The following is a 27643-nucleotide window of genomic DNA, read 5'->3' as shown; positions in this document are numbered from 1 at the left end:
GAAAGCACGTCAAACTGCAAGTAGATGAATAGGTACCGCTGCAGCGGGAAGGTAAACAGTGTTTCTGTGCACTGCTCTGGTTTGCCAGAAGCGGCTTAGTCATGCTGGCCACATGACCCAGAAAAACTGTCTGTGGACAAACACTGGCTCCCTCGGCCAGTAAAACGAGATGAGCGCCGCAACCCCAGAGTTGTTCGTGACTGGACTTAACTGTCACGGGTCTTTTACCGCTACCTTTTATGTGCACATAAAGCACAAGCACAAAGTGTATCTAGTGTATCTAGCCTATGAAGTGTGCCTATTGTAGCAGCCTGTCAGATCTCTTTACAGGTTCATTCTAACATTTGCAAAAAAGTAGAGATGCTGGTATAATAACTTCAGGAACACTTCAGGGGCATGTAAAAGCTGTCTCAAAGAAGAAATGAACTTTACAAGTCCTGAAAATGCAAGCTGGAGTACCCAGCCTTCAGAATTATCTCTCATACACTTCTTTGCAAACAGGGTTATATCCACATGATCAGGAATTTTGAAAACACAGAATGGTGTGTCTGTTTGAAAAGAGTCCTATGGTTGTATACTTGTACACATGTAGGTTGTAGGCAGACATTAAACTGTATGTGTGAATGTCTTAAGCAGAAACAGTCTGTGCTATCTCTTCCACCCCCGGCTACACACACATTCATCATAATGTCTGCACAGGGCTTGTGTTTGAGGAGGCAAATTTTGAACCAAATCAAATAGCATTATAATGGCACCTAGTGATGGAATATAAGCATTGCCACAAACATCAGTGTGAGAAAGGGAAAGCACCCATACGTTCCAATTCACAGAGAAGCAAAAGTTGAAACAAAAGTCTACACCTTAAATTAGTCAACTTATCAAGAAAACACAAATCCTTGTTAACAGCTCTGATTATGAGTAATGCGGGGGGGGGATATGTATGAAAATACTTTAGACAGAGTTCACTTTGCAGAAATAAATTCACATTGCCTAAGTTTTGAAATCAGCAGACCTCTAGTGGCTATTAATATAAATGTTGATTTCTATCTTTTTACTATTTTATGTAGGAAAGGCTGCTAAGTTTACAAAGAAAAGGAGGAACTCATTCAGAAATATCATATCGAAAGATCATTTCAATAATTACTCACAATGATGTATCTCTTTTGAAATAGCTTTACACTATCATTAGTAGTCACGAAGTCATTTCCTAAGAACCAAATGTCTAGAACAGGCACCCCCAAACTTTGGCTCTCCAGATGTTTTGGACTACAATTCCCATCTTCCCCAACCACTGGTCCTGTTAGCTAGGGATCATGGGAGCTGTTGGCCAAAACATCTGGAGGGCCGCAGTTTGGGGATGCCTGGTCTAGAACATTACCAAAATGAGAATTCAGAACTAACCCAAAATTTCTCAAAAGAGATTTTTCTGGAGTGCGAATATTTTTTTTGCCCCTTCCTGAAATGGAGGACAATTTTTTTTGGGGGGGGGCTATTATTTGAATAGTCTCTGCCTCTAATACACAATGCCTCTTAATAATGCAAGGCCTTGGGCATTGTGAGGGGTGCAAAATGGTGGTCAGGCTGCTAAAGGAAAGAAGCTGTGTCATTGTTGTTGTGCTGCGCTTCCCCAATTGAAGAATTTCTGCTCCCACATAGACTAATGGAGAATATTTGGTGAAATGATACCCTCAATTTTTCAGCCTTCTGGAGTGGAGAATTAAATCAAGCTGTCTGGGATGAGGGGTGAAAGGCTTTAGGCTTTGATTCTCCAAGCAACTGCCCAAGCTGACATTAGCAAGAACTGGCTGGGCTGGTAGGTGGATCAGGGGTCATGTTTCCCAGTTGTTTTGCAAGTGATTGTCCTGTTCCATAATTTTATATAAACATTAGTATATCTGAGAAAAGTAAAGTATACCTATTTCCCTGTGATATCATTAAACACAACTATCCCTCGGAGCTTTCAAAATGCACATGCCTCACATCTGTTCTGAATGCTGTGCATTTGTTTGTTTTTCCCTGGGTTTCTACGGTAGAAAATGGCAGGTGAGTAACAGTCCTTCATACAGAGATGAAAACAAGAAGCAGATAGCTCCATGGAAACAACCTACAGAAGCCTCTTCCTACTCAAGACAAGTGCAGTCAACTTATTTTCTCACTTTCAATTTAGACAGATTTGAAATGTAATGATTGTGGATTGCATAGATCAGTGGTCAACATGCAGCCTGTCAGTTTGGGTCATACCCTTCAAGTTTGCACAGTGGAAATATAACACAAGAGAGTTCAATTTTTTATATATATAAAAAATGACCTGTCGTTTCTAATAATGCTATTATAGCATTGTCTCCAGTGTGGTAGATAAAGCTGCACCAGCATTCCTGTTATAGAATCCATAGTCAAGACAGAAAATTCTTTGGAATGTAGCACTGAACTATTTACTAGATCCATTTTGATGTCATAATTTGTTTTTAAAAATCTATGTCATGATTATAGATGGGTTATCTATTTCTAAAAAGCTATCTAAACTACTTGCTATTGCATTTTGTAGATTCTACTGCCAGTCACTTTCAGTAGGTGACTTTGAGTCAGTTCTGAAGAGGGTGGCTAGTGTCCCTGAATGTTGTGTGTGGTTCTCCATGAAGGAGATTCTTGCACCCATGTCAATCACACCCTTGATTTCAGTGTTCTGTTGCTCTTTTCTGTGGAGGCAAACATGATTTCATCCTAGGTATGAGACCTCCGATGATGTTCTCATTTGCAAACCAGAGGAACTATCATGAACACACACACCACAATGAAATACACATCACAACATATTCTATTGGCTAAAATAGAGCACTTCTTTCAAGCTTAATTTCAGCAGGGGAAGGGAGAAAGGGATGGGAGACACTAAGCACCAGGAAAGGTCCCTGCAGGAACATGTGCACAACATCAGTGAACTCCTCTGTAGAACACAGGCAAGTTTGTACAAGCTGTTCCATGCAAGATAAAAGACACCACAGCTGATATATTTTTTATACCGTGAAAATTTTGCATCAGCAAGATGTACATTTAGATGTTTCATGGATAGCCAGTGAGATCACAGCTTATTACCTCCTGACATTCCTGTAGCATTATGCAGAATATCCTCTAATTTCAATGTTCACCTCAAAAGTAGCACATTCAAGAGTCCAGCAAGTTCTTCACAAAATACTCATTTTAGCAAACATTTATGATCCTTCAGTGCCATTTGCATTGTTTTGTTTTTAAAGCTGCTGAAGCTTTTTGTTTTCCCTGTAGCGTCCTTGTTTGCATTAAACAGCTTAGGGCTCCTGCATTAGGGCGTGTTGCATAGCTGCCAAGTTTTCGCTTTTCTCGCGAGGAAGCCTATTCAGCATAAGGGAAAATCCCTTTAAAAAGGGATAACTTGGCAGCTATGGCGTGTTGAATTTTCCATCTTTAAAAATCCTGATTTGAGGGGTGTTAAAAAGTTGTGGTATGATTAGGTAATTTGAAATCTATTTTGGTTACTTGTAAATATTTAGGTCTTGCTTGGTAAATATCTATGTGAAAAGTTCCTACTTTTTAACATTTTTTTTAAAAAAATGCTGTCATTTAAATGTATAGGTTATTCCCCAATTTTCATGAAAACAGATGTTGATAAGTGCCTAAAATTGATTACAAGATACAGTGGTACCTTGCAAGTTGAAAATAATTCGTTCTGCAATTTGCTTTGTATAGCAAAAAATTCATCTTGTCAAGCATGGTTTACCATTTTCCTGGTTTACGGTCTACCCATTTAGTTAATGCGTTCCTATTTGTCTTGCGAAGCGCGGTCATAGGAAACTTTGTCTTGCGAGTCGCCTCGCGCAACGCAAAACGCTTTCATCTTGAGAGTTTTTCGTTGCATGAGGCATTCGTCTTGTGGGGTACCACTGTATTGTAGTTCTCTTATATATGTATTGTTGTTATCTGTACTATTAATATTAATATTATACAACAGTATGTGATATCTTTTTTGCTTTCTACCACCAGTCCACCCACTGAGGTCGTTGGGGTTTCAAAGCCGAAATGCTCTGACAAGTAGATTTCTCATCTATCTGAGATGGACAGAATGGGGTGGCATGAGGACATCTAACCAGCCCTAGCAATTGTCTTCTGTGTTGCATTGGAGACTGGGGGCTGGGGTCTTGCTTGAATATGTTACAGAGTATCTCTGGTACCAGAACAATTGTGTGGTCATCAAAGGAGCTGGGATCCTCACCCACCAACATCATTTTATTATACTATACTATATTCTCTCTCTCTCTCTCTCTCTCTCTCTCTCTCTCTCTCTCTCTCTCTCTCTCTCTCTCTCTCTATATATATATATATATATATATATATACTATATTCAGCAGAGAATTGTGACAAGTTTTTTGGCTTGGTGGTGGTGGATCACTGTGACTGCCTGCTATTTTTTCTTCAAAGGTAGAGGGTCTCTAAATATTAGGTAATTCCATTGCCTTAAATTTCTCCCCTCCCCAGTCTTCAGCCCTCTGTGTCTGCATGTGTTTAACAGGTTGCAGCCACAAAAGGAGTTAGACTAGTGAAGGAGCCTTCCAAGCTCCTGGAGCCCTTGGCTCACCAACTGCTGGTTCTGGATCTGCAGTGAATGAAATTGATGAGAGTATGAACACAAATCCTTCTTTTTGCTGCAATTTTCTAGCTTTAGTAATACACACTATTGTGTATTACACAATATTAGGGACACAGGTGGCACTGTGGGTTAAACCACAGAGCCTAGGGCTTGCTGATCAGAAGGTCGGAGGTTCGAATCCCCGTGACGGGGTGAGCTCCCATTGCTCGGTCCCAGCTCCTGCCAACCTAGCAGTTCGAAAGCACGTCAAAGTACAAGTAGATAAATAGGTACCACTACAGCAGGAAGGTAAACAGTGTTTCCGTGTGCTGCTCTGGTTCGCCACAAGCAACTTTGTCATGCTGGCCACATGACCTGGAAGCTGTACGCCGGCTCCCTCGGCCAATAACGCGAGATGAGCGCCGCAACCTAATAGTCAGGGGTCCCTTTACCTTTTCCTTTACTATTAGGTCTGGACATAGGGATAAAGTCACTCATTTAAGCCTGGCTAACAAGGGCAGTGGAAGTGATGATATTCCAGCTATTTAAAATTTATTTAAAATTTTAAAAGATGATGCTGTTAAGGTGCTACACTCAATATGCCAGGAAGCTTGGAAAACTCAGCAGTAGCCAGAGGATTGGAGAAGATCAGTCTACATCCCAATCCAAAAGAAAGGCAGTGCCAAAGAATGCTCCAACTACCGCACAATTGCACTCATTTCACACACTAGCAAGGTTATGCTTAAAATTCTACAAGGCAGGCTTAAGCAGCATGTGGACCGAGAACTCCCAGAAGTGCAAGCTGAGGAACCAGAGACCAAATCGCAAACTTGTGCTGGTTTATGGAGAAAGCTAGAGAGTTCCAGAAAAACATCTACTTCTGCTTCATTGACTACGCAAAAGCATTTGATTGTGACTATGGCAAGTTCTTAAAGAAATGGGAGTGCCTGATCACCTCATCTGTCTCCTGAGAAATCTCTATGTGGGGCAAGAAGCTACAGAACTGGATATGGAATATCTGATTGGTTCAAAATTGGGAAAGGAGTACGACAAGGCTGTATATTGTCTCCCTGCTTATTTAACTTATATGCAGAATTCATCATACGAAAGGCTGGACTGGATGAATCCCAAGCCGAAATTAAGATTGCCGGAAGAAATATCAACAACCTCAGATATGCTGATGACACAACCTTGATGGCAGAGAGAGAGGAGGAATAAAGAACCTTTTAATGAGGGTGAAAGAGGAGAGCGCAAAATATGGTCTGAAGCTCAACATCAAAAAAACCAAGATCATGGCCACTGGTCCCATCACCTCCTGGAAAATAGAAGGGGAAGAAATGGAGGCAGTGAGAGATTTTACTTTCTTGGGTTCCATGATCACTGCAGATGGTGACAGCAGTCACGAAATTAAAAGACTCCTGCTTCTTGGGAGAAAAGCAACGACAAACCTAGACAGCATCTTAAAAAGCAGAGACATCACCTTGCCAACAAAGGTCCGTATAGTTAAAGCTATAGTTTTCCCAGTAGTGATGTATGGAAGTGAGAGCATGACCATAATGAAGGCTGATTGCTGAAGAATTGATGTTTTTTAATTATGGTGCTGGCGGAGACTCTTCAGAGTCCCATGGACTGCAAGAAGATAAAACCTATCCATTCTGAAGTAAATCAGCCCTGAGTGCTCACTGGAAGGACAGATCGTGAAGCTGAGGCTCCAATACTTTGGCCACCTCATGAGAAGATAAGACTCCCTGAAAAAGACCCTGATGTTAGGAAAGATTGAGGGCACAAGGAGAAGGGCACGGCAGAGGACGAGATGGTTGGACAGTGTTCTTGAAGCTACCAACATGAGTTTGACCAAACTGCGGGAGGCAGTGGAATACTGGAGTCCCTGGCATGCTCTGGTCCAAGGGGTCACGAAGAGTCGGACACGACTAAATGACTAAACAACAACAACAACAACAATGTAAAAAGAGGAAAGTGATTGCACTGAAGTGTCAAAAATATTTCTTTGTTGTTTACATTCTGGGGTATTGTTGGTTAAAATATTCACTTATGTAATTATGCAGTAATAACGAAGAAGTTGATTGTAACCAACCGTTGGTAGATTGTTGCTAACAAGTCAAACATGACAAACAATTTTGAAGCAATTATTGTCATGATAAGCCACATTCAATTGTTCAGGGCAGGAGTAATAGAAAGTGACAGTTGTGCATCTGGGATAGCTGTGTGGAAAATGTGATTGTTCCCTCATCACGGTGGACCAGTCACAACTCAGCATTGCATTTGCTAAATACATAATTCATGTCTAATAATATTTTCATTTACTGAAAGCAAATTACAGAGGAAAGGAAAACATAAACAAGCATACCTCCCTCCTCCCCACCAAAAACTCCCCAAACCAATTGGAAAAGGGATCAACAAGCATGTGCATTTAGAAAGTGTATGATTATTAGCTTTTTCTGTGTATGTTTTATTTTTTTTAATGACTTTTCAAACTGCTTGGAGCAGCAGCCAATCTAGGTATTGGTATATCAAGAAGATCATCTTAAAAATTACCCTACATTTATTTATTTTATTGTACTTTAACACCGCCATTTCTTCAAGAAGCTCAGCAGGGAAGGGCAGTGCTCTCCATGCCAACTGCAGCATCACAAAATCTCTGTGGGGCAGGCTAGACTGAAAGTGAATTCTCAGTGGTCTGTCCGCAAGCTTCATGATCAACTAGACCTTTGATCTCAGGTCTCTTCAGTTTTTGTCCCAAACTCATTAGCTACTAGGATCTTGACACATGCATTTCTATCTATCTGATTCCCCCCCACATATACTGATTGTATGGAGAGTGAATGGGCAGGTTCCCTGAGCCCCAAGGCTATGTACACTTGGCTGTATAACCTCTGAGCAGAATATAAGAGACTAGCAACTAGGGAGCTGTAACAGTAAGGGCACCAAAGCCTGCCCAGGAACAGAAATTTCCAGATCTAGGCAAGATAATGTGTAGACAAATGAAAATGTTTGAAATTAACATGATAACTGAATATCTGAGCGGTGTCACATAATGCCATCTATCACAATACCCATTTTGGCAATTCACTTCCCACCACAGGCTAGGCGCAGGCTGAATTAAATCCCTATCCAGAGTATCTGACTCTGCTGTCTGTTTCTCTTAGGATATGTTCCAGGATATACTAGAACGAACTGGTGCTGCCTGTTTGGTTGACTCTACCAGTCTGCTTATGCAGTATCCCTGATGAGGGATCCACTTCTGATTTTGTTCTAGGGAAGTCAGTACTTTGTTAAAGAGGTGAAAACATCCAAGCAATGCTTCTTATACTTTATGTTTAGAGATTGCAAGGGACATTTTTCTTGTGAATAGGAACTTCAACTTGCCGTTTCAAGTGGCAGTCAAAGTCATACCTGCCAAGTCTCCCGCTGAAAAATGCAGGATCAGCAGTGGCGCGGCACTGGAAGTTGCGTAGAAGCAACTTCCGGGGCCGCTCTTCCCATGTGTGGGCACTGGAAATTGGGCAGAGCGGCACCGAAAGTCGCTTCTATGCATGCTCGATGGCCATCTTGGTGACGGCCGCCGGACATGCGTAGAAGCGACTTTCGGTGCCGCTCTGCCCAATTTCCAGTGCCCACACATGGGAAGAGCGGCACCCAAAATGGAGGCTCCCTGGCAGGTAGGAAATCCGGGGGATTTCCGGGATTTTTCTCTATTCGGGAGAACAGCAGGAAACGGATTAAAATCCGGGGGTTTCCCGCGAAAAACGGGATACTTGGCAGCTAAGGTCAAAGTACTTGTTTGTAACTTACTTATTATTGGCCTTGAAAGTACCATCCTTGCAAACTTGGAAGAGCTGGGGAATGCAACCCTTGGCTCTTTCAGAAGAAAGGGCAGGATTTAAATTCACTAAATAATAATTTGAAATAATGACATAAAAGTAAAAAGGGAAGAAATGTAAGAAGGAACATGTGTGAGCACAGTGTAAGAATTTGGGAACCTCAAAAGAAAGGAAGTATCAGCAGATCTCCTTTATACTATAAGCTTTTCTGTTGAGGTTGGAGTGAAATTTCTATATACTATAAGCCAGAGGATAGCAAACTGCATCTCAGGAGTCCTACTTATCTCTAAGGACAAGCATCTATTCCTGCTATGGCAACTGACCTGATTCAAAGAGCAATTCACTCTTCCTTACAGACAATCCTTAGTGTTTTGTCACCAGCTAGAAATGTTGCAGGTTATCCGATGACTTCAATATCTATTGCTTTATCAGTAATACTTTATCTGTCTTCAGCTGAACAATCATTCCACTGTCACTTATATTAGCCACAAAGAAATAGTTAAAGTGTCTGCAACATGTGCTACAAATGTGTTGGTAGGTGATAGTTATTTAGTGTTTTCTTTTACAGTTGATATTAATTTGTGAAACTCACACTGCACCTCAGAAAGCTCAATGGACGCTACTCATTTCTTTGAAGAAACTGAATATAATTTAAGTCAGTGAAGTAATGATATATGCCAGCTTCACTTAAATTATTCACAGGTGACAAAGGCATTAATTTTCTTCGACACAGTGATATTATTTACTCCCAGTATGAAGAAACTTTTGTGATGTTGCTATGAAAAAGATAACACTTCAATTAATTTTCAGTTCAGCCCTAAGGCTTATTCTGAAACATGCAGATGTAAATGTTCAATTTCTTTTTCTTTGTGGACAAAAGAATTCAGTGCTTGTGAAAGGTGGCATACTGACAATCATGGAGGCAGAGAATGTATTTTTATTTTCAGAGCTGGTGCTGCACAATAGAAGCAGGGAGGTTCTCTACATTATTCTGCCAGCTTACTTTAGCCAAGGCACTTCATAAACTTGATTGTCTGGTCCGCAAATTTTAATGCAACAGAAGCAGCAGAAAGCCTAAGTAACTATCTTAAATTCTGACATACAACATAGTTTGTTGTCACCATAAGACATGTTATTTAGGTAGATTCCTCCCCCCATGTTCAATTTTTAGTGCATGCACTACTTAAAGGTAAAGGTAAAGGGACCCCTGACCATTAGGTCCAGTCGTGACCGACTCTGGGGTTGTGCGCTCATCTCGCATTATTGGCCGAGGGAGCCGGCGTATAGCTTCCAGGTCATGTGGCCAGCATGACAAAGCCGCTTCTGGCAAACCAGAGCAGCACATGGAAACGCCGTTTACCTTCCCACTGTAGCGGTTCCTATTTATCTACTTGCATGTTGATGTGCTTTCGAACTGCTAGGTTGGCAGGAGCTGGGACCAAGCAACGGGAGCTCACCCCGTCACAGGGATTCGAACCGCCGACCTTCTGATCAGCAAGCCCTAGGCTCAGTGGTTTAACCACAGCGCCACCAGTCACAAATACAACTGCAGCAGATAATAGGAAATCTGAAATGTACCTAATTTGTATAGAACACTTGTGCAGATCTCAGGTTTTGAGAAGGTTTTCTTCATTTCAATGGAGAAGAGTTTTTATCTGATGCATAAGAACCCCCAAAGCTGTGTAAGAATGGTGCTTTGTGCTGATCAAACTGTTATATCACAATTCATATGGCACATTAGTTTATTACAAATGGATTACTTCCTAAAACTAGGTATCTAGGAACTGCATATACCCAGCCTTAAACACGCTTTCATACATGTAATAGCATTTTCATGCACACAGGTATGTTTAGATTTGGGGTAGTAGTGATTCTTTATAATGAGCGATTCATGTTACCATTCTGTTCTAATCATAGGTGCATCACAGTCTCATGCTACTGGTGACTTTGATATCATTAGGATTTCTCCTGAAAGGTCTGGAATCCAGTATGATCACTTTTCAATTTTATGGCTTTCTTTGAAATTCAGATAACAATAGGAACCTCTGACTGAATTTTCTACTTCTAGTTATTCTCAGGGCTACTGCCCTTTGTCCATCCCCTGAATTTAAGAATCATCCCAACCTCTTTTGTGGGTTCCGAGGAGTTAAGAAGCTGTGCCTGCCATAGCAAGTAGTCAGAAGTAGGCCATAGACCAGGTGAGTCAACAAAAAACAATCTCTCTACATCACTAGGAAGAGATGCACAATTTTTATTCTTGCAAGCACAGCTAGGTCCCACTTCTTAATCTTAACCCTCTCAGAAAGTCTTATATTTTCAGCAATGAACCCTTGAATAGGGAATTGTCCTCGCAAAGCACAGGTGTTTTGTTTTGTTTTGTTTAAAAAAAACCCTTACATGGCAAGTCTATTGTTTTCCATTTAAATTGTTTCCATTTAAATTGTTTTCCATTTAAAAACAATACAGTAATGAACTTTGTTTTCAGACAAGGAATTTTACTGAACCTGCTTTTAGCTTTTACTTCCAGGTAGCCCTAGTGGCTCTAACACACTAATATTGTGAGCTGGAATTCCCCCAAGGTAGAAAAGAGAAACAGAGCCCCAGCTGCTAGGCTGGAATGCAGCTTGTGAGTAAGTGACAGAGAATTCTATCAGAATGAATTAGTTTAGGGCAGGATAGGAAGCCACAAGGGAGAATAGTCAAAGATTTAAGTAGATTCTTGAAGTGGGCATATTGTGTGCCTGCCACCTAGAGGGGCAGAAGTATAGAAGGGTGCACTGACAGAGCTATGACACTGAAAAAAAATGATGGCAGCTTTAAATGAACACTAGGAAATGGAAGGAAGTATTTTAGTGGAGTGCATCTGTACACTGGTCTTAACAAATTGTGTTACGCTATTCTCTGTACAACAGCAAAGAATTTAAACCTTCATACTTAGAGAAGTAGTCTTAGGCTTTATTACAAGGTTTCACTGCATCCTTGCATTTATAATAGCCATTCCCATGCACTGCATTAAGTGCATTGAGTTGGGGAGTGGGGTGGCACATGCTGTTATCCTTCCCAACCTTCATGTATTCAGCTGAATTTCTGCATGGATGCTACATTCATAAAACAGTTTGCATGTAGGGCTTTCTTTGCATTACCGAGAAGCTGAAACACAAATGACCTCACTTGTTTCCCTCCATACACATTCAGTGTTACAGGTGAAGGGGGCACACATATACTAGTTTCCCATTCATTCATATACAGTAGTTCTCAGGTCTTGGCCTATCTCTGATAGGGGATGTTGCTAGGATGCAGGATAAATAAAGTTCAAAAGGGTAATAGATGTAGTCGAGAGCAGCATGGCAGTCAGGCGCTGGACTGCTATATTTTAGTACTGGGGGGACAAGATCTTGCCTCCAATTGGACACTCATCTCCCTTAGATCACAGACTTGGAACCACAATTGCTTCCATTTACTTAAAATGAACCCTAATCCACTCCATGCCAACCTCAATTTTACACGAAAAAGACTAATAAAGTATATTGTGGATACCATCACTACTAAAGCAGACTCTATGTCAGAAGCAAGACTGAAAGTCCTCTGTTTGACTTCTCTGCTACTACAAGCTTTTTTTCATGAAGTCCTGCTTTTTAAAATTTTTTGCTAGTGTTTAGAAGGGAGATGTATATTTTTCAGTAACCTTGAAGACTCATGGGAATCTGTGGCCCTCATTATTTTGTTGGACCATCACTCCCATCACCCCTGATCATTGGCCATGCTAGTTGGGGCTGACAGGTGTTATAGTTCAACAACATCTGGAAAACCACAGATTCCTTGATGTACATTTAGTGCCTCTATGTATGGTTGTTTTGCCTCCATGTACTGCAATGTCTCCATGTGAGTACTTCATATTTCCCCATAAAAATAAATGGCAGTTTACTTTTATGAAAGAAACTAAAGGCGTGCACATTTGGAGATGCCATTGTCTCTTCATAACATATGTTATATATAAGGCTGAATATTTTTGCATCTTTGGGAAGTGGCACAAAAGTGAGCCATGTAAATCATTTAGACACAAAACAGTACTTAAAGTTGTCTACAGACACAATAAATGTGCACAGATCAGAAGCATCATAATGAATAAGTAGCAGAAATGGCTTTGTTTACTACCCTATACCCCACATCATTGACAATGAACAAAAGAAAAAAGGAACTGATCAACAAAACTGAGCTTTATTTGCCGAAAAGTAAGCTTACCATCTTGCTGGCCCTGGAGATTCTGCGGACTTTGAATTCTTTCTTCAAGATTTGAACTGAGGTCAGAGTTCACAGCAGACATCCTGGTGGAGTCACTCAGATCAAATTCATCACTTTCTATAGAGCTTTCATCCTGAAAATATAAAATTCTGTATTACAAGCATATTAACAAATGTCAAGATAATTTTCGGGCACAGTGTTCATATAGATTAGGGTTTACCAAGCAATTACTTGGTTTTGTTCAGCCTAGAACTGACAACCTAAAATGCTTTGATTCTTTGTTATTTAACTAAAAGATCTATACAAAAGTAATTAACTGACTGTTGTGCCCAGTTACATGTGCTTAAATCCAATTGATGAGTGTAAATAGACTCAGGATTACAGCTACTGCAGAGAAGGGCATGGGAATTTGAGTGAAGAGAAGCAGAATTTCTATAAGTAACTGAGATACTATGATTGATAATCACTGATTATCAAAATAGAACAGTTCCAGATAGCTGAGGTACCCTCACCACAGCTCCCCCCCATTTCATAATATGAAACACGACAGTGTAAAGGTTTAGTGTCTCTGTACTGAACAACTCTCTTTGCACTGCGTAATGACATGTTGCACTTTTTCAGTTTATGAGAGATTCCAAGAGGAATTCTGCTTCCCCATGTGAAATACGTTTTTTCCAAAATTAATGTGGTTATCAAGATGCTTATCCCACCCCAAATTCATAACGGCAAAGTTTGGAGTCCAGATTTCCCTTGTTAAGAACTTCCAAGCTAATTATGAGCTGAGCTTAAACTTCTAAAAAAGTTGGGCTCTGCTCATAATTAGTAAAGGCTTGGCTCCTGGCACCAGCCCTGTCCATTGCTGCAGTCCTCTTCCCTTTCCCACTGAAACCTATTTTGTGGCAGTATCAACAGTGAGGAGAAGGGTTGCTGCTGCCGCTGCCTTTATTAGGCTCTGCAGCAGCACGGGGAAATGTTCTGGGCACAAGAAAACTGGTGTCCAAAAACATGTTCAACAAGATTCCTGGAGGCCAAAGTTTCTTTAAGCGAATGACTCCTTACTAGGGACCCAGACACCCCAGGAAGGTGTTACTCCAGGGATCATGGAGCCAACAATGCTATTCCTGCAATCAAGGTCACAAGAGTATACCTTTGTTGCATCTACCAAGTAAATTGTGGTGGGTGGGGAAGAAAGGAAGGTAGTGGATTGGGACTCATCAGGAGCTTGTGGAGGCCTGCAGTCCTTGTTATATTCCTCCAGGGTCTGAAGACCTTGTCAATCTCCAATAACACTATTGGGAGCATGCCAAACCCAGAGCCCCCCAATTCAAAGGTACAATTTTGAGTCCAATTTGAACCAAGACAAATTTATTCATTTTAAGTATGTCCTTTCTGAATCAAGCCCAACTCATTCATCAGTAGCAGTATTTTACACCATTACATATGTTTGCAACCTGGCAAAGGGGACAAAATGCCTAAAGATTAGCCTAATTTACACTGAGCTGTTAATAGGCTCTGTACGCACAAAGGCCTTCTGGGCCATTGTGCACATTTGGGAGGGGGGAATGGCTGCTATTGGGGCATGGCATGACACAAAATGACTATTTTGGGGGCTGGTGTAATGGCTGCCACATCTAAAGAGCAAAAAAAGGAGAAAGGGTCACAAAATGGTGTGGCCATGCTCCACCCCCAATCACTCCATCCATGGAAAAAGACACCTACATCGGCCACTACTATACTCACAGAGGGAAGCGGCTTGTAGCTGTTTTCAGGTAAGCCCATATCTGGAGATCCACTAATATTGGAGGCAACCTACCAGAGCAAAATTTACCAGAGGCCCCTTCAAACCTTTAAATAAAAACTCTTTAATTAAAGAGTTGACTTTTTTTCTCTTCGCATAGATTGCTCCTGCTAGACAGTGAGTAAGGTCAGAAGCTCTTACATAAAACAGCTACTGGCTACTGATGTCCAGTCAACTGTATTCTACTCAGAGTCACATTTTTCTGAAATTCCCCTCTTCCACCAGCAGTATTCAGTTGTTAAATGTGTTCCATGATGATAGGATGCAGGAGCAAAGCCAGTAGACTTGATAAATAGGACCTGCAGCTAACAGTAGCAGTATGGAGTCTTGTTATTATTATTCAGTTCCTGTTTACTGGTCCAGTTAGTCAGCACTCCTCCACAGTGGTCTGCCCTAGGGGTCGCCAACAGGGTGCTAAATGAGACCTAGAGTCCAGCACCTGGAGGGCATCACATTGTCTGCTACTGGTAGGAAGGGAAGGAAATAGAGCAGGGTTAGCCAGTATGGTTGGCCCTGTGCTGCTCACCTGACCTCCCTCTGGCTGAGTTGCTGGTGCATTCCAGGATGGAGAGGAGTGGGGACCAAGACAGTGCAAAGTCAGTGTGGATCAATCCACCTAGGTTTCTGACCATCAGTATTTTGTAGCTATTCTTGAGATCTCCCCATTCAAGTTTTTACTTCAGATATTTTTGTTTACTTCTGCACTTCTCCCACATCCTGGGAAGCTGCTGATACCTCCCTGTTGTCTGTGAAAGGTGCCATTTTAACTACATAAGCAATGGCACTCAAAGCCTGAACATATTAAATAGAAGGAATGGTGGTGGGATTATGGTAGAAGATGCCAGTCTACTTTGCCTTTCTATCACATGTAGCACAATACTAGACACATCTACACTGAAACTGGTCTTACTAAGTTCAATGGGACTTATTCTTAGGTAAGCAGGTACAGGATTTCAGCTTAAGCCTTTCATCAACTAGCTTGCAAACATGAAACCGAACAGAAAACATTACATAATTCAATATGATCTTAATAACTGCAAATATCTTACATGACCTTTGAGACCCTGTCCAAGCTGCAAGTGACCCTATCCATCTAATTATTCTACTAAATTGTCAGATGGTTTAATGTAAATCAGAGAAAAGGCAAAAATACTAAATCAGTTTTCCTTTAATTCTCCCAGATAACCAGATCAACTCTTCGTTAAATGTCTTCTGCTTATCCCACTCAGAAAACCCCTACTCAGAAAAGCTATTAAGCATGCTTAGCTTTAAGCATATTCTGAAATCCCACTTGCATAAGGCCAGACTCAAGGGTTTTGCTGTAAATTTAAGTAGCGGCTCACTTTTGAAGCTGCGCTAAAGTGCTTTATTTGGCAGGGATCATTTAAACACATGCACACTAACATACACACTAACAAACCATGTGAACTGAACAAACTAGGTTCAAGACCTAAGCATGCTAGTTCTTAAGACATCTACAGAAATTTCTGATGGACTTGGTTGATAATAACTCCTAAATGCACATGCTCTCTCATACCCTTCCCAGGCTTCAGTACTGCCTCCAGCAATAGCTTTTACAGTTTCACTATACATATAATATTAAGCCAAACCATGACTTAGATGAATGAACAAATATGTATGCTTGGCGAGGAGGTCACAGCTGCTTTGTATCTATTCTCGTTCTGCTGCTGCACTGGGTTGAGTTAAGTCATGGTATGGCTAGTTGGTCATCTGAACGTGGGCTTGTGGTTTAGCTCTCCCAGAAATGCCAAAGTTGTACAAATCTTGGCTAGAGGTCATGGTTTGTCTGGAGACAGCTAAGCCCCATGTTCAGATGACATGATGAGAATCCCAAGGATCAGATGGAGAGTCCTAAAGGGCCACAATTGCCTTCCTGACCTCCCACTTCTGCCTTGAAATTGAACTCTTGAATATATGCCATCTAAAATATTTGAAGAATAAACATTAACATGAGCCATCAAAATAGCTCTTCCATACTTGAGTATTGTTAAGAAAAAGCAGATCAAGTCAAGCCCAAGAAGGGAGTGAACAATCCAGAAGAATGTCCTTCCCAACTACCTTTCCCCTTCTCTCTCATTATTTGAACATGGGGAGACAAAACCATAGAAAACCCCATATGATCAGCTCTCAAGATTGAATATGTCACATACTCTATGTAGAATCATAAACTATAAATAGCAAGGTATGATTTCAAACCTATGATTAAGTGAATGTTTTCCATTCCTCCTGTGTCATTACAGCAAATGAAGTTGTAGCTTTAAAAATTACTCTTAATAGTAGACTAAACAAATTGCTAATGTAATAAGGTAACCGTAGATGAGCGTAGTCCACCACTACTGTTACTGTGAATTAGTCTTAGATATTTACCTCATCTTGCTGAGAATTTAATAACTGTAGCTTCATGTGCTTCATGTAGGCCATTGTGATTGGCATGTTGTAATCAATCATGCTGGTAACCAAAGTTGGGGGCTTCCCATTATCTGTAAGAATAAACATAGATTATGTATGCTTTTATGGTTATGGAGTTTTCTATAAACAAAATAATTACAAATAAATGGTATATAGTACTTTCTACTCTGGGTGTGTTTCATCAAGGAACCCTGCTTTACAGCTGCCATGATGTGTGAACTGGGTCTTCTGCAAAAGTCCTATGTGACAATGTTTTGGTGGATTTTAGCATTTACTTATTATATTCATATTCCCCCTTTCTTCCATGATGACACTCAAAGCACAAGGTTTTCAGGCATTATTTCATCCAGTTACAAGTCAATCCAGATATCTTTAGCATCTGCAAGGTCACCATATTATGTGCCAGAATAATAGAATAGCCTGATTTAACTAGCATTCTAACTGTGCTAGCGAATAAGTCCAGCAAGGGGAAAGACTGGATGGAATGGATAGGGGCAAGGAATGCTTCCTGTGTCATTCAAGGACGAGAAAAGGCTTCTGAGAAAATTTACTCATTTATCAAATTTCTTTGGGCTTCCCTCAAAATTTCTCCTGAGGAGGAATCGCCTCATTACTCTAAAATATTTACTTTAGTTGGAATTCTAATGGCAGTAGTACTATGTATAGGTTTGTGTGTGCATAATAATAATAATAATAATAATAATAATAATAATAATAATTTATTTATATAGAGGACTACAAAGGGGGTATTGTGCTTTGTCTCAAAATATACATTCAGTATAGGGCTCCTTGGTACTTTAAATGAGCCCTCATTTTTACCTTTATTTATTTGTTTATTAAAATAATTTCTAACTTGCCTTCCTGGACATTCCACACACACACCACCACCACCCCACAAGTTGCTTCACACACACAAAAATCCATGAAGTCACATAAACAATTAATGGAACAATCCCCCTGTTAAATGAACAGCAGCAAATAAAAATGAGTAAGAAACTACATTAGTCTGATCGTCACCCTGCCGAGGGCATCAACATTCATGAGAGCACATTCATGAGAGCAACATTCATGAGAGCCTTTACATTAGGGGTGATACAATCTTCATTTGCTGGCATCTCAGATTCCTGTAGTCCCTATTATCTTTGGTATTTTAAGCTGCTCCATCATGTTACCCTAACAGAAGGCATCTTTTTAGATAAATATTTTGAGTTTATAAATCCAAAACATTGTGACTATTCATGCCACTATCTCCTCCTTGGACACACAAAAGTGGACACACAAAGAGGAAGAGGGGGGGAGAATGTTTACCTCAGGTAAAATTACCTTTTTAGCAGGAACATTGTATTACGCATAATCCTTTGAGAGAATGCAGAAGACTACTATATTGTGACTTAAGTGAATGAGACAATATGACTTGTTGAACCGTTCTAGTGTACAATGTTTTATGGGTCTTCATTTAAACCAAGGAAATATAAATGGGCATTATGAATAAAATTACTTTACATCCCACTATTTGACACTAAAGTTACCTTTGTGATCTGCTCCATCTGGGTTTAAATGCATTCTTTTCTGGCACTCTGAGCAGCTCATTAGAAATCGTGTCACCGCTTCTCTTGGTAGAAAGGCATAGGTCTCTGAAATCTGAAATGAATAGCAAAATATAGGCATCATAAAAGTTGATTGAACACGATTTAACAGAACTCATCATTGTATTTCTTTAAAAAGTGTTGTTGTTTAGTTGTTTAGTCGTGTCCGGCTCTTCGTGACCCCATGGACCAGAGCATGCCAGGCACTCCTGTCTTCCATATTATAATTGCATGCGCTACACAATTTTTTTAAAAAAAACAACAACAGCAATTTAATCTGTCTGTTTATCAAATAAGGATATGTTTATAAACTGGCTGTTGACAAAGCCTTCAGTTTTGGCTGAATTATTTCAATTTAATAGGGGGCTTTCTGGAAGTTACCCTTAGAAAACCACTGGGGATACCTTGGACTCTTCCAGACGTCCTCTTTAGTTAGCATTCGTGGTGATCTGTGGTCACGATGCTATGGGGTCGGGGTGCCATATACTTTCAATACTGTCTGCACCTGTAAAGGTTTTTGGGGTTGGTCACACTGCTTCTTTTTTCATTTATTGCATATCCAGTAACTTTCTGCTGAAATCCTGTAACTTTTAATAGCCCAAATGTCCCCCTTTAATTTTGTCCCACTTTCTGTGCTATAGCCCCCCAGAGAGAAATAATGTAGTGTACCTGGGGAAGTTAATAACTAATAAAGCAGAACAAGTCCACCACTGATGCACTATTATTGGGGCAAGAACATGTGGCAGAATATACCTGCAATAAAACACCAATCTGCTAGGGCCCCTTGTTCAGATCTTGGGGAAATGATTTGCCAGTGATAGCATTCTTCAGGGTTCAGAACAAGAACACACACACACACACACACACACACACACGTACAAGTCTCTAAAGTTAAAACTCCTGTGTGGGAGTCTCTAGCACACATTCATTTAAATGGATTTGTATGAACACTAAGGTGCCATCATGCAATGCACAGTGTGATTTTACACAGCATATTTTGAACTTTTAACAGCATAATGCCAGGCAATTATGTTTTATAGCCCATGTGTGGATCTTCAAAAGAATATTGGCATGTGGAGTACTCCTGTTCAGAATTACAGCCAGTCATGCCTTCTTCTAGCATAAGCCAATCCATTCTCCCTTCCTACCATTTTTGCACCCCAATAAACAGCATTATTTGTGCTCATTCCTCATGGGGCTACTTAAGAGTTTTGTTTTCCTAAAGATTTTCCTAAAGAAAATTTGGGGTTCTTCCAAGCCTTCAAATACTTTCATCTTGTGAGTGGATGGTGTTGTTCGGTTATATAGGCATCCATGGTTGCAGAATCAGTTCAAAGTAAGTTGACTCTTTAACCAAGGGAACCCTCACCACCATGGCTTTTAAAGCAATGAGATGGACAGTTTGATAAAGAATATAGCAGGTGAAGTACAGATTTTAACAGTGTGTAATGGGGGAAGGTATGGGGCTTGCAAAGTGATCTTTGGTATGAGAATAGAGTATGAACAGGATGCATAGATTTTCACCTGTGAAATACTGGAGGGCAGGGGCATTGTTAGAGGATGACCTAGTGGGCCCCAGGCCTGCATCTTTTGTGCCAGGCCCCAGAACTCCTGGCCCTTTCCCTCCTTTTAAAATGTATAGTTAAAATCAGGGGTCCCCAAACTAAGGCCCGGGGGCTGGATGTGGCCCAATTGCCTTCTAAATCCGGCCCACGGACAGTCCAGGAATCAGCATGTTTTTACATGAGTAGAATGTGTCCTTTTATTTAAAATGCATCTCTGGGTTATTTGTGGGGCATAGGTATTCGTTCATTTTTTTTTTCAAATTATAGTCCGGCCCCCCACAAGGTCTGAGGGACAGTGGACTGGCCCCCTGCTGAAAAAGTTTGCTGACCCCTGGTTAAAATGATTCTTTAAAAAACATTATAACTGAGCTTGTCACAACATACTGCCACTGAAATCCCACCCATCATCTTAATTTTCCCAGAGGCCTTTATTTTATTTTTAATATATTCAAAAGCAGCAGTTCTTGTCAATTGTGTTTCGGGTGGAGGGCTCAATAAACGTACAGTGTACCAGAACCAGAAAGTCATGTTGGGACACCATAGCTCAAAGTAGGGCTTGACTAGCGATGGGCAAATATGTCAATTTCAGATTCTCTTGGTTTCTCATTTTTCCAATCTAGGATTCTCCACATTTCCACATTTGTTTGTCAATAATAATATAAATAATAATAATATCCTCATGAAAATTAATCTGCATTTTAGTGTGAATTTCTTGTAATAGACTTGTTTTATGCATTTTTTCTGATATACACATTTTTGCAAAGCTCTTTGCCCAATGTAATGCATTTTTGTGTGCTGTTTTAGCTAACACATACATATAAATGCATAACATATACATTTTACCCTAGAATATTCATTTTTGTACACATTAGTTGATCAGAAAACTGCATTGCAAAATTCAGGGAAATGTGAATTTCAAAGAAAGGCTATGTTTCAGTTTCCATATTGTTCCAGAAAGTATGAATTAAGTAGGCTTGGCTTTAAGTATTAACTGAGTCAAATTTCTCCCTCATCTCTATCCTTTTTTTCCTTTCTGAAAGCCAGCCTAAATTTTCATCTAGACATATAATTTAAACTATGCAAATATTATGCAAACTCATGCAGTGTCTTTTTAAGTACCTTACAATGCCCCGTTGGAGGGAATGCTTTTTCTCATAAAATAAGAGTGTTACACAAACCTCTCTTTATATATTCCACTGTTCAAAACTGGAGACTGTCACTTATCACCCAGCAACATTGACAATCTCATTCACCATTCTTGAAGCTGCTGTTGACATAGCAATGGGGAGTTAGCAGCCAGGTAGGCACCCATCCACCATGGTTGGACCCCACTCCAGCAGAGAACCCCCCTGCCCCTGCCACCCATCAAGCAAGCAATTGCCATCCTGATGCTGTGGCACTCAGACAGAAGGAAGGCAGGTAGAAGTCATGCAACCATTCACTCTGCCAGTTCCACACTTTGCAGCAAGTAACAATCACACTAGATGCTGCCAAGCTGCTGCCAGGAAGACTAAATGAATGAATATTTAAAATAGAGATGGAAAATAATTAGAACCCTTATACATTCTTTAGCTGCACTTTTCAGAATTTGGCTGCACCGAAATTAATGGAGCATACCTTTGGATTCATTAACAGTCTGGATTTTGGGAGAGAATGCTTCATTTATTTTAATGGAACATTCCTGTTGGGTTCTCAGTCCACACAAGTAGGATGGCAATCTTGCATGGGAAACAATAGAACTAAGTCTCTGAATTGATACTTGTCCAATTCATTGAAATGTAATCTCACATTTCACAAATGCACATTAAATTTGCCTTCATAGCAGAACAATTACACCTGATTCTCTGAGAATGGTACAAAGAGAGGCTGTTTTGCTATCCTTCACTAACTACTCTCTCCATAGCACAGCATATTCGCTTGCTACAGAGGCAGCCAATGGAATTTGAGTATGTCTTCAGTGCTGTCTGGCCATAACCTGCTTTGTTTCAACCAACTTAACAAACCCTGGATCATTCTGCAATGGATACGTAACAAGAAGAATTGAAGTGACATTTCTCAACTCTCCACCCACACTCAACACAGCAGGTACAGTTGTACAAGATGTGCTTGTTGAGTCTTGCTAGCAGTGCTAGTCACCAAATAAGAGTGGTGGGAGGAAAATGGGAGCAGAGACAAGGTCATGCCTGCATCCATCTCTCTCTCTCTCTCTCTCTCTCTCTCTCTCTCTCTCTCTCTCTCTCTCTCTCTCTCTCTCTCTCTCTCTCTCTCTCTCTCTTCCTGCCCTCTCTAAGCATACAGGGATTCCACTGCAGGAGCATGCCATGGAAGTGGATGCCTATAAAGACATGTTGTGCTTTTCCTAAGAAAAGCATGATGCTTCCCTGAATGCATTCTGTAGTTTACAACTGTACTAAGAACAGCAATGTCCTTTGTGTCCTCAACTGGCTTCAAGTGGTTTATTTGGGTGCATTGTAGACTCCACTAACATACTTTCAAATTAAGCCTTTTCTTATCCATAACCAAGGCTGCTACAATATTTTATTTATAATACTGTTGACCTGGAGAAAATAAGAGGGTTTATATCTCTCATGGTGTTCTGAAAGAGGTGTGTATGTTGTACATATGAAGGACAATCATGTTGAAAATGTTTTCACTTGATTCAGCAACCAAAAAAACTAAAAAAGAGGAAAGAAATTCCATAGCTCCACAGGGCAGCTTGAACCACTATCAAGCCATTATAAAAATTGGACAAATAGCTCCTGATAGCTGCTTTAAATTTGCTCTGCTGCAACTTGAACCCATTGCTTATTGTCCTACCACTCACACTGCTTTCAGTAAACTTGTATTTGTCTATCTTCTATAGTGTGTGTTTAAAGCATGTGCACTCTTTTTATTCTATTCTTTTGTGCCATGCTTCTCAGTTCCGATGTCATTTTAACTGCTGTCTTCAAAATCCTCTCCAGTCTGATTATACCCCTTCATACTGGTATGCATCCCTCAAGATGTTTGGTTTTTAGCATATACAGTATACAATCTTCACTCATTGCTGAAATATACAGTGGTTTATTTACAGCATTGGGGAAATGATATTATGGCAGAAATCATGCAAGACCCATGGAAATGCATTTGGATGGCTAAGCCTTCTAATTCTTTTTGTCTAATCTTTAGAGAACTGTCATTAAAAGGTGTTTGGTCAGACTCATGTTGTTCGGTCAGACTCATGTTGGTAGCTTCGAGAACACTGTCCAACCACCTCATCCTCTGCCGTCCCCTTCTCCTTGTGCCCTCAATCTTTCCCAACACCAGGGTCTTTTCCAGGGAGTCTTCTCTCCTCATGAAGTGGCCAGAGTACTGGAGTCTCAGTTTCAGGATCTGTCCTTCCAGTGAGCACTCAGGGCTGATTTTCTTCTTGCAGTCCATGGGACTCTCAAGAGTCTCCTCCAGCACCTTAATTCAAAAGCATCAATTCTTTGGCGATCAGCCTTCTTTATGGTCCAGCTCTCACTTCCATACATCACTACTGGGAAAACCATAGCTTTAACTATACGGACCTTTGTCGGCAAGGTGATGTCTCTGCTTTTTAAGATGCTGTCTAGGTTTGTCATTGCTTTTCTCCTAAGAAGCAGGCATCTTTTCATTTCATGTCTAGGTTTACTAGTAGATTTACTAGTAGGTTTACTAGTTTACTAGTAATACTAGTAGATTTCAAAATCTGCAATTAGCAGGTAACCAGAATAAAGCATGTAAATTGATATTAAATGAGGCATAATCTTTAAGGATTATGCAAAAGACCGTATCCACAAAACTGAAGTTTTTTTTTTTGTTTTCTTAAGAACTGGGTTTTCACATGAAACAATTCTGAACCTGTCAAATACAATTTTTACAAAAGTGCTTTTGATGGTATTGTGAAAAAGAAAGCAAGTTACTCATACTTTGGCTGCACAAACAGAAAAGCTATGCTGTTGAATAGAGCAGGTAAATTGCTAGATGCTAGGAATGATGGCATACAACTACTTACCTGTTACAAGTGGCATCCACTATGAATCATCTGTTTGACTGCAAACTGCCCTACAGGAGTAATATATTTGAAGTGACTGTACTCTTGTGACCTATAGATTCCTCTCCCAAGTAGTTTCCCTATTTTGCAAAAATAGTTGTAAGCACAGAATCACATCATAAGGTACTGAGGGGCCGAGACTAAAGGCCAGCACCTAGATTGGTATCCATGGGCGGGAAGGTGTGTACAACATAATGTGGAACAACTGCTCTGTTTCCCTTGTGACACTTATAGGAGAACTAGAATTCATGCTGAGCTTGTTCACAATTGAAACCAAATCATGGTGTGGCATTACATGAGCATGTTTGGGGCTTATGCACTCAATCATCATCAGGTCTTGTGAAGTGCGTGGGGCTTCCCAAGTACATAGCTGCCAAGTCTCCCGTATTCCCCGGGAAACCCCCGTTTTTCCAGATGCCCCCAGCCGAAAAAACGGATTTTTTTTGTTTTCCCCCGGTTTATTCTGGCGCGGCGGCCATTTTGGAACTGGGCGGAGCATGCTCAGATGCTGCTTTGCCCAGTTCCAAAATGGCTGCAGCGTGACTTCTGGTGCGGTGGCCATTTTTGAACAGGGCAGAGCATTATCAAAAGTCGCTTCTGAGCATGCTCCGCCCAGTTCCAAAATGGCGGCAGCGCTACTTCCGGTCTGCTACTTCCGGTCCAGTCCCTTATTTCTCAGGCCAGAACTTGGCAGGTATGCCCAAGTACCATTGATGAGCTGATCGTTGGGTCTTGAAAAGTCCCATGTACCCACAAGTCTCCACAAGACCTGGTGATCAGCACATCATTACTGGGGAGCTCCAGTTCAGGTCAGTAAGATTAAAAAAGGCTACTCTCTACCTTGCTTCATGGCTCTGTATCCCTCTGCTCTTCTGGATTCAGGTCTTCTGACTAATTCCTGCCTGTTCCTCTCCAGCACAACTGCTGCCATATTGTTCTGCTGCTGTTTGCTGTTTCTCCCTTGTTTGTTTGACAGCTGATGATGGGGAATTGGGGAGGATTGATGTTCAGAGCCTAGTATTTTGCCTAAGCAGTCAGCTTGTTTGGCCTCAGGCTGGTCAGACTCTAGACAGCTTTTAAGCCAACAGCAGCCAAAGGAGAGCCTTTTTATTCACCCTTGCCTACAAAGCCCCATTGTGATGTAATTCAGAGGCATAATTCAGAGGCATCAGAGTGTGGGGGTGAGGTAGGTAGGGAGAAGAGAGTTCAAGAAAAAGACTGTTATTGGGATGAGGAAAGCTGAACCATTAAAGCTAGAACATCAGGAATGAAGTTCAGTAAAGGGTCACAGGACACCTTCTGAACAGGTCCTTTGCTAGTTGGAAAATGAAAGAACCATGCACTGAAAATGTAACCCCATTATCTTAACTTAATATTGTTTTCCTCTATATTATTTATATATTCTTAGTTAACTGCTACCACAAATAACTTTTGTTTCAAAAACTTCAATAAAAATAAAGTTTAAAACCCATAGGAATCAGTTAGATGTAAGCACATAGGTTTGTATAAGCATCATATATATTTATTTCTCAACCACTTATACAGACATGACATATAATGCCTTCCTGAACACATGAGAATATATAAGAAACAATACTGAAATATATTTAGCCAATGATTTTTACTCTGCTTTGATCCTGGTATGTCCTCATAATTTCCACCACAGAAACAAAGTCAGGTAACTCACTATTTGGACATAACATAATGTAGCCTATATAATTTCCCCTTAAAATTGGTAAGTAGGTAAAGGACCCCTGGATGGCTAAGTCCAGTCGAAGGTGACTTTGGGTTGCAGCGCTCATCTCACTTCAGGCCGAGGGAACCAGTGTTTGTCCACAAACAACACAAATTGGTAAGTAGCCAGAGATATTAGAGCATATCTACTGTATAGCTTTTGTAAAATGTTTTAATAGAAACCTATGTTATTAGGAATACATGGTTTGCTAAGAGTAAAAGACAAATTACAGTTCTAGCAAGGTAATCTTGATAACAGATTAGAGTTGCACAAGTGCTTTTGTTTTGTAAGGTTGTTTACTTACTGCTTTATAAGTTCTTTTTTGTCCTGCATGTTTTCTGATTTGTTCTCCATTGGGCCCCGTTTCCACATGCATGGAGTAGATTATGTCAAAGAAATCTTCAACAACAGCTACCCGTCTTAAAGACAGTTTCTCATCTACGCCAACTCCATCCTAGGGGGGGAAATGATAGGGAGCACAAGATGAATAGATAAAACTACCAGGAAAACACATCCTGTTACTTAGAGTTGATTAGATAAAGACCCTTGGCACTGACATCTAAAGATCCCTATCCAAGAGTAATACTTAGCAGCTCAATCAATGACAGCAACATTATAATTGCACAATAAATAAAGAATTCTCTGAATAAGATTCTAAGTGGGGAGGAAAACCTTCAAAAATGGATAATTTGGGTTATCTTAGCTTTTCACTGATGGCGATTTCCATGTTATTTAAAGCACTTCAAACTTGCAGGAAGTTGATGCAAAATCAAAAAAGCATTTTTAAAACTGTGTTATAAACATGTTCACTAATTCTTAAGTGGAAAAATAATTGCTTCAGTTACACTGAGGTCTGGCCACAAATTTGTAAAAAACAACAGTACCCTATTTGTAATATCATTCTGGTTATGAAAAGATATAGTTAAAGAAAAGAGGCTGCATCTTTACTTCTGACCAGAATAAATATAAAGTATGCCTATGTATAACCACATCCTCACAAGGAAGAGGAGTTAGAAAGTTTCATCTAGCGTTTGTATGCAGAAATGCTGCACATATATTTATATTTGAAATAATAATAAATCATTATGTGGTCTCATACCCACCAACATTCCTCAGATGAAAATAGGGGCATTTCTCACTCCCCCCCCCACAACTGACCCTCCTCAATCCCCCTCCATTTTTTTTGTCCCCTATCAGAAGAGGATTTCCTGTCAGAAGAAGGGTGAGCACGCGCGCACACACACACACACACACCACTGTCCTTTGGTAGATTTACAAAAAGAAAAACACACACCAATGATATATTTTTTAGAATATCAAGACTCCTTGTACTCTGTTCTGCTCCCCCTTTCTTCCAGCCCAGGACAACCCAGCCCTCTCCCTGCCCCTCAGAGCTGGTACATCATGTGGGGCTGGGCCTCAGTGGCAGCACTCTCCCCTCCTTGCCTGCTTTCCAGCAGCCACTACGAGCTGCCCAAGGGAGGAGGCTGGTAGCAGCGGCCAAAAAGAGGCTCCTCCTCCTCCCCAAGCTTGGCAGTGGCATGGGTAGCAGGGGAAATATTCCCAGGACATTTTGGGATCAGAGCAGAAGCCAGGATGGCTTTTGTAATTCTGGGCCTGTCCCTGATTAGTTGGATGTTCCAGTCAATTGGGAGTTAACTGTCAGTGAGAGGGAGGCAGTTTGGATTTTGATGGCTGAGGGACTGGTGGGGGAAAGTTGTGAGGAATAGCTGAGGGAAATAATTGAGGTATGGATATCAATACCGTTTGTTGAGCTTTTTTCAGTTTTGCCCA

The 27643-nt window shown here is 40.6% G+C and overlaps 1 protein-coding gene across 2 annotated transcripts in view; it reads right to left on the bottom strand.

Moving 5' to 3' along the window:
- The window catches only part of NOL4 (nucleolar protein 4), a 128133-nt gene that overhangs the window by 64947 nt on the left and 35543 nt on the right, over positions 1-27643 (bottom strand). For both annotated transcript variants that reach the window (XM_060277847.1, XM_060277846.1), the window contains exons 2-5: positions 26154-26303; positions 18436-18547; positions 16865-16977; positions 12679-12811 (exon numbers count right to left, since the gene is read on the bottom strand). In XM_060277847.1, the coding sequence (XP_060133830.1) occupies positions 12679-12811; positions 16865-16977; positions 18436-18547; positions 26154-26303 (508 nt within the window). The remainder of the gene's footprint in view (positions 1-12678; positions 12812-16864; positions 16978-18435; positions 18548-26153; positions 26304-27643) is intronic.

The sequence above is a fragment of the Zootoca vivipara genome, chromosome 8 (genome assembly GCF_963506605.1).
Source record: "Zootoca vivipara chromosome 8, rZooViv1.1, whole genome shotgun sequence".
NCBI classification, from domain to species: domain Eukaryota; kingdom Metazoa; phylum Chordata; class Lepidosauria; order Squamata; family Lacertidae; genus Zootoca; species Zootoca vivipara.
The sequence above is the reverse complement of the archived record's forward strand: the minus strand, read 5'-3'. Positions and strand labels throughout refer to the sequence as shown.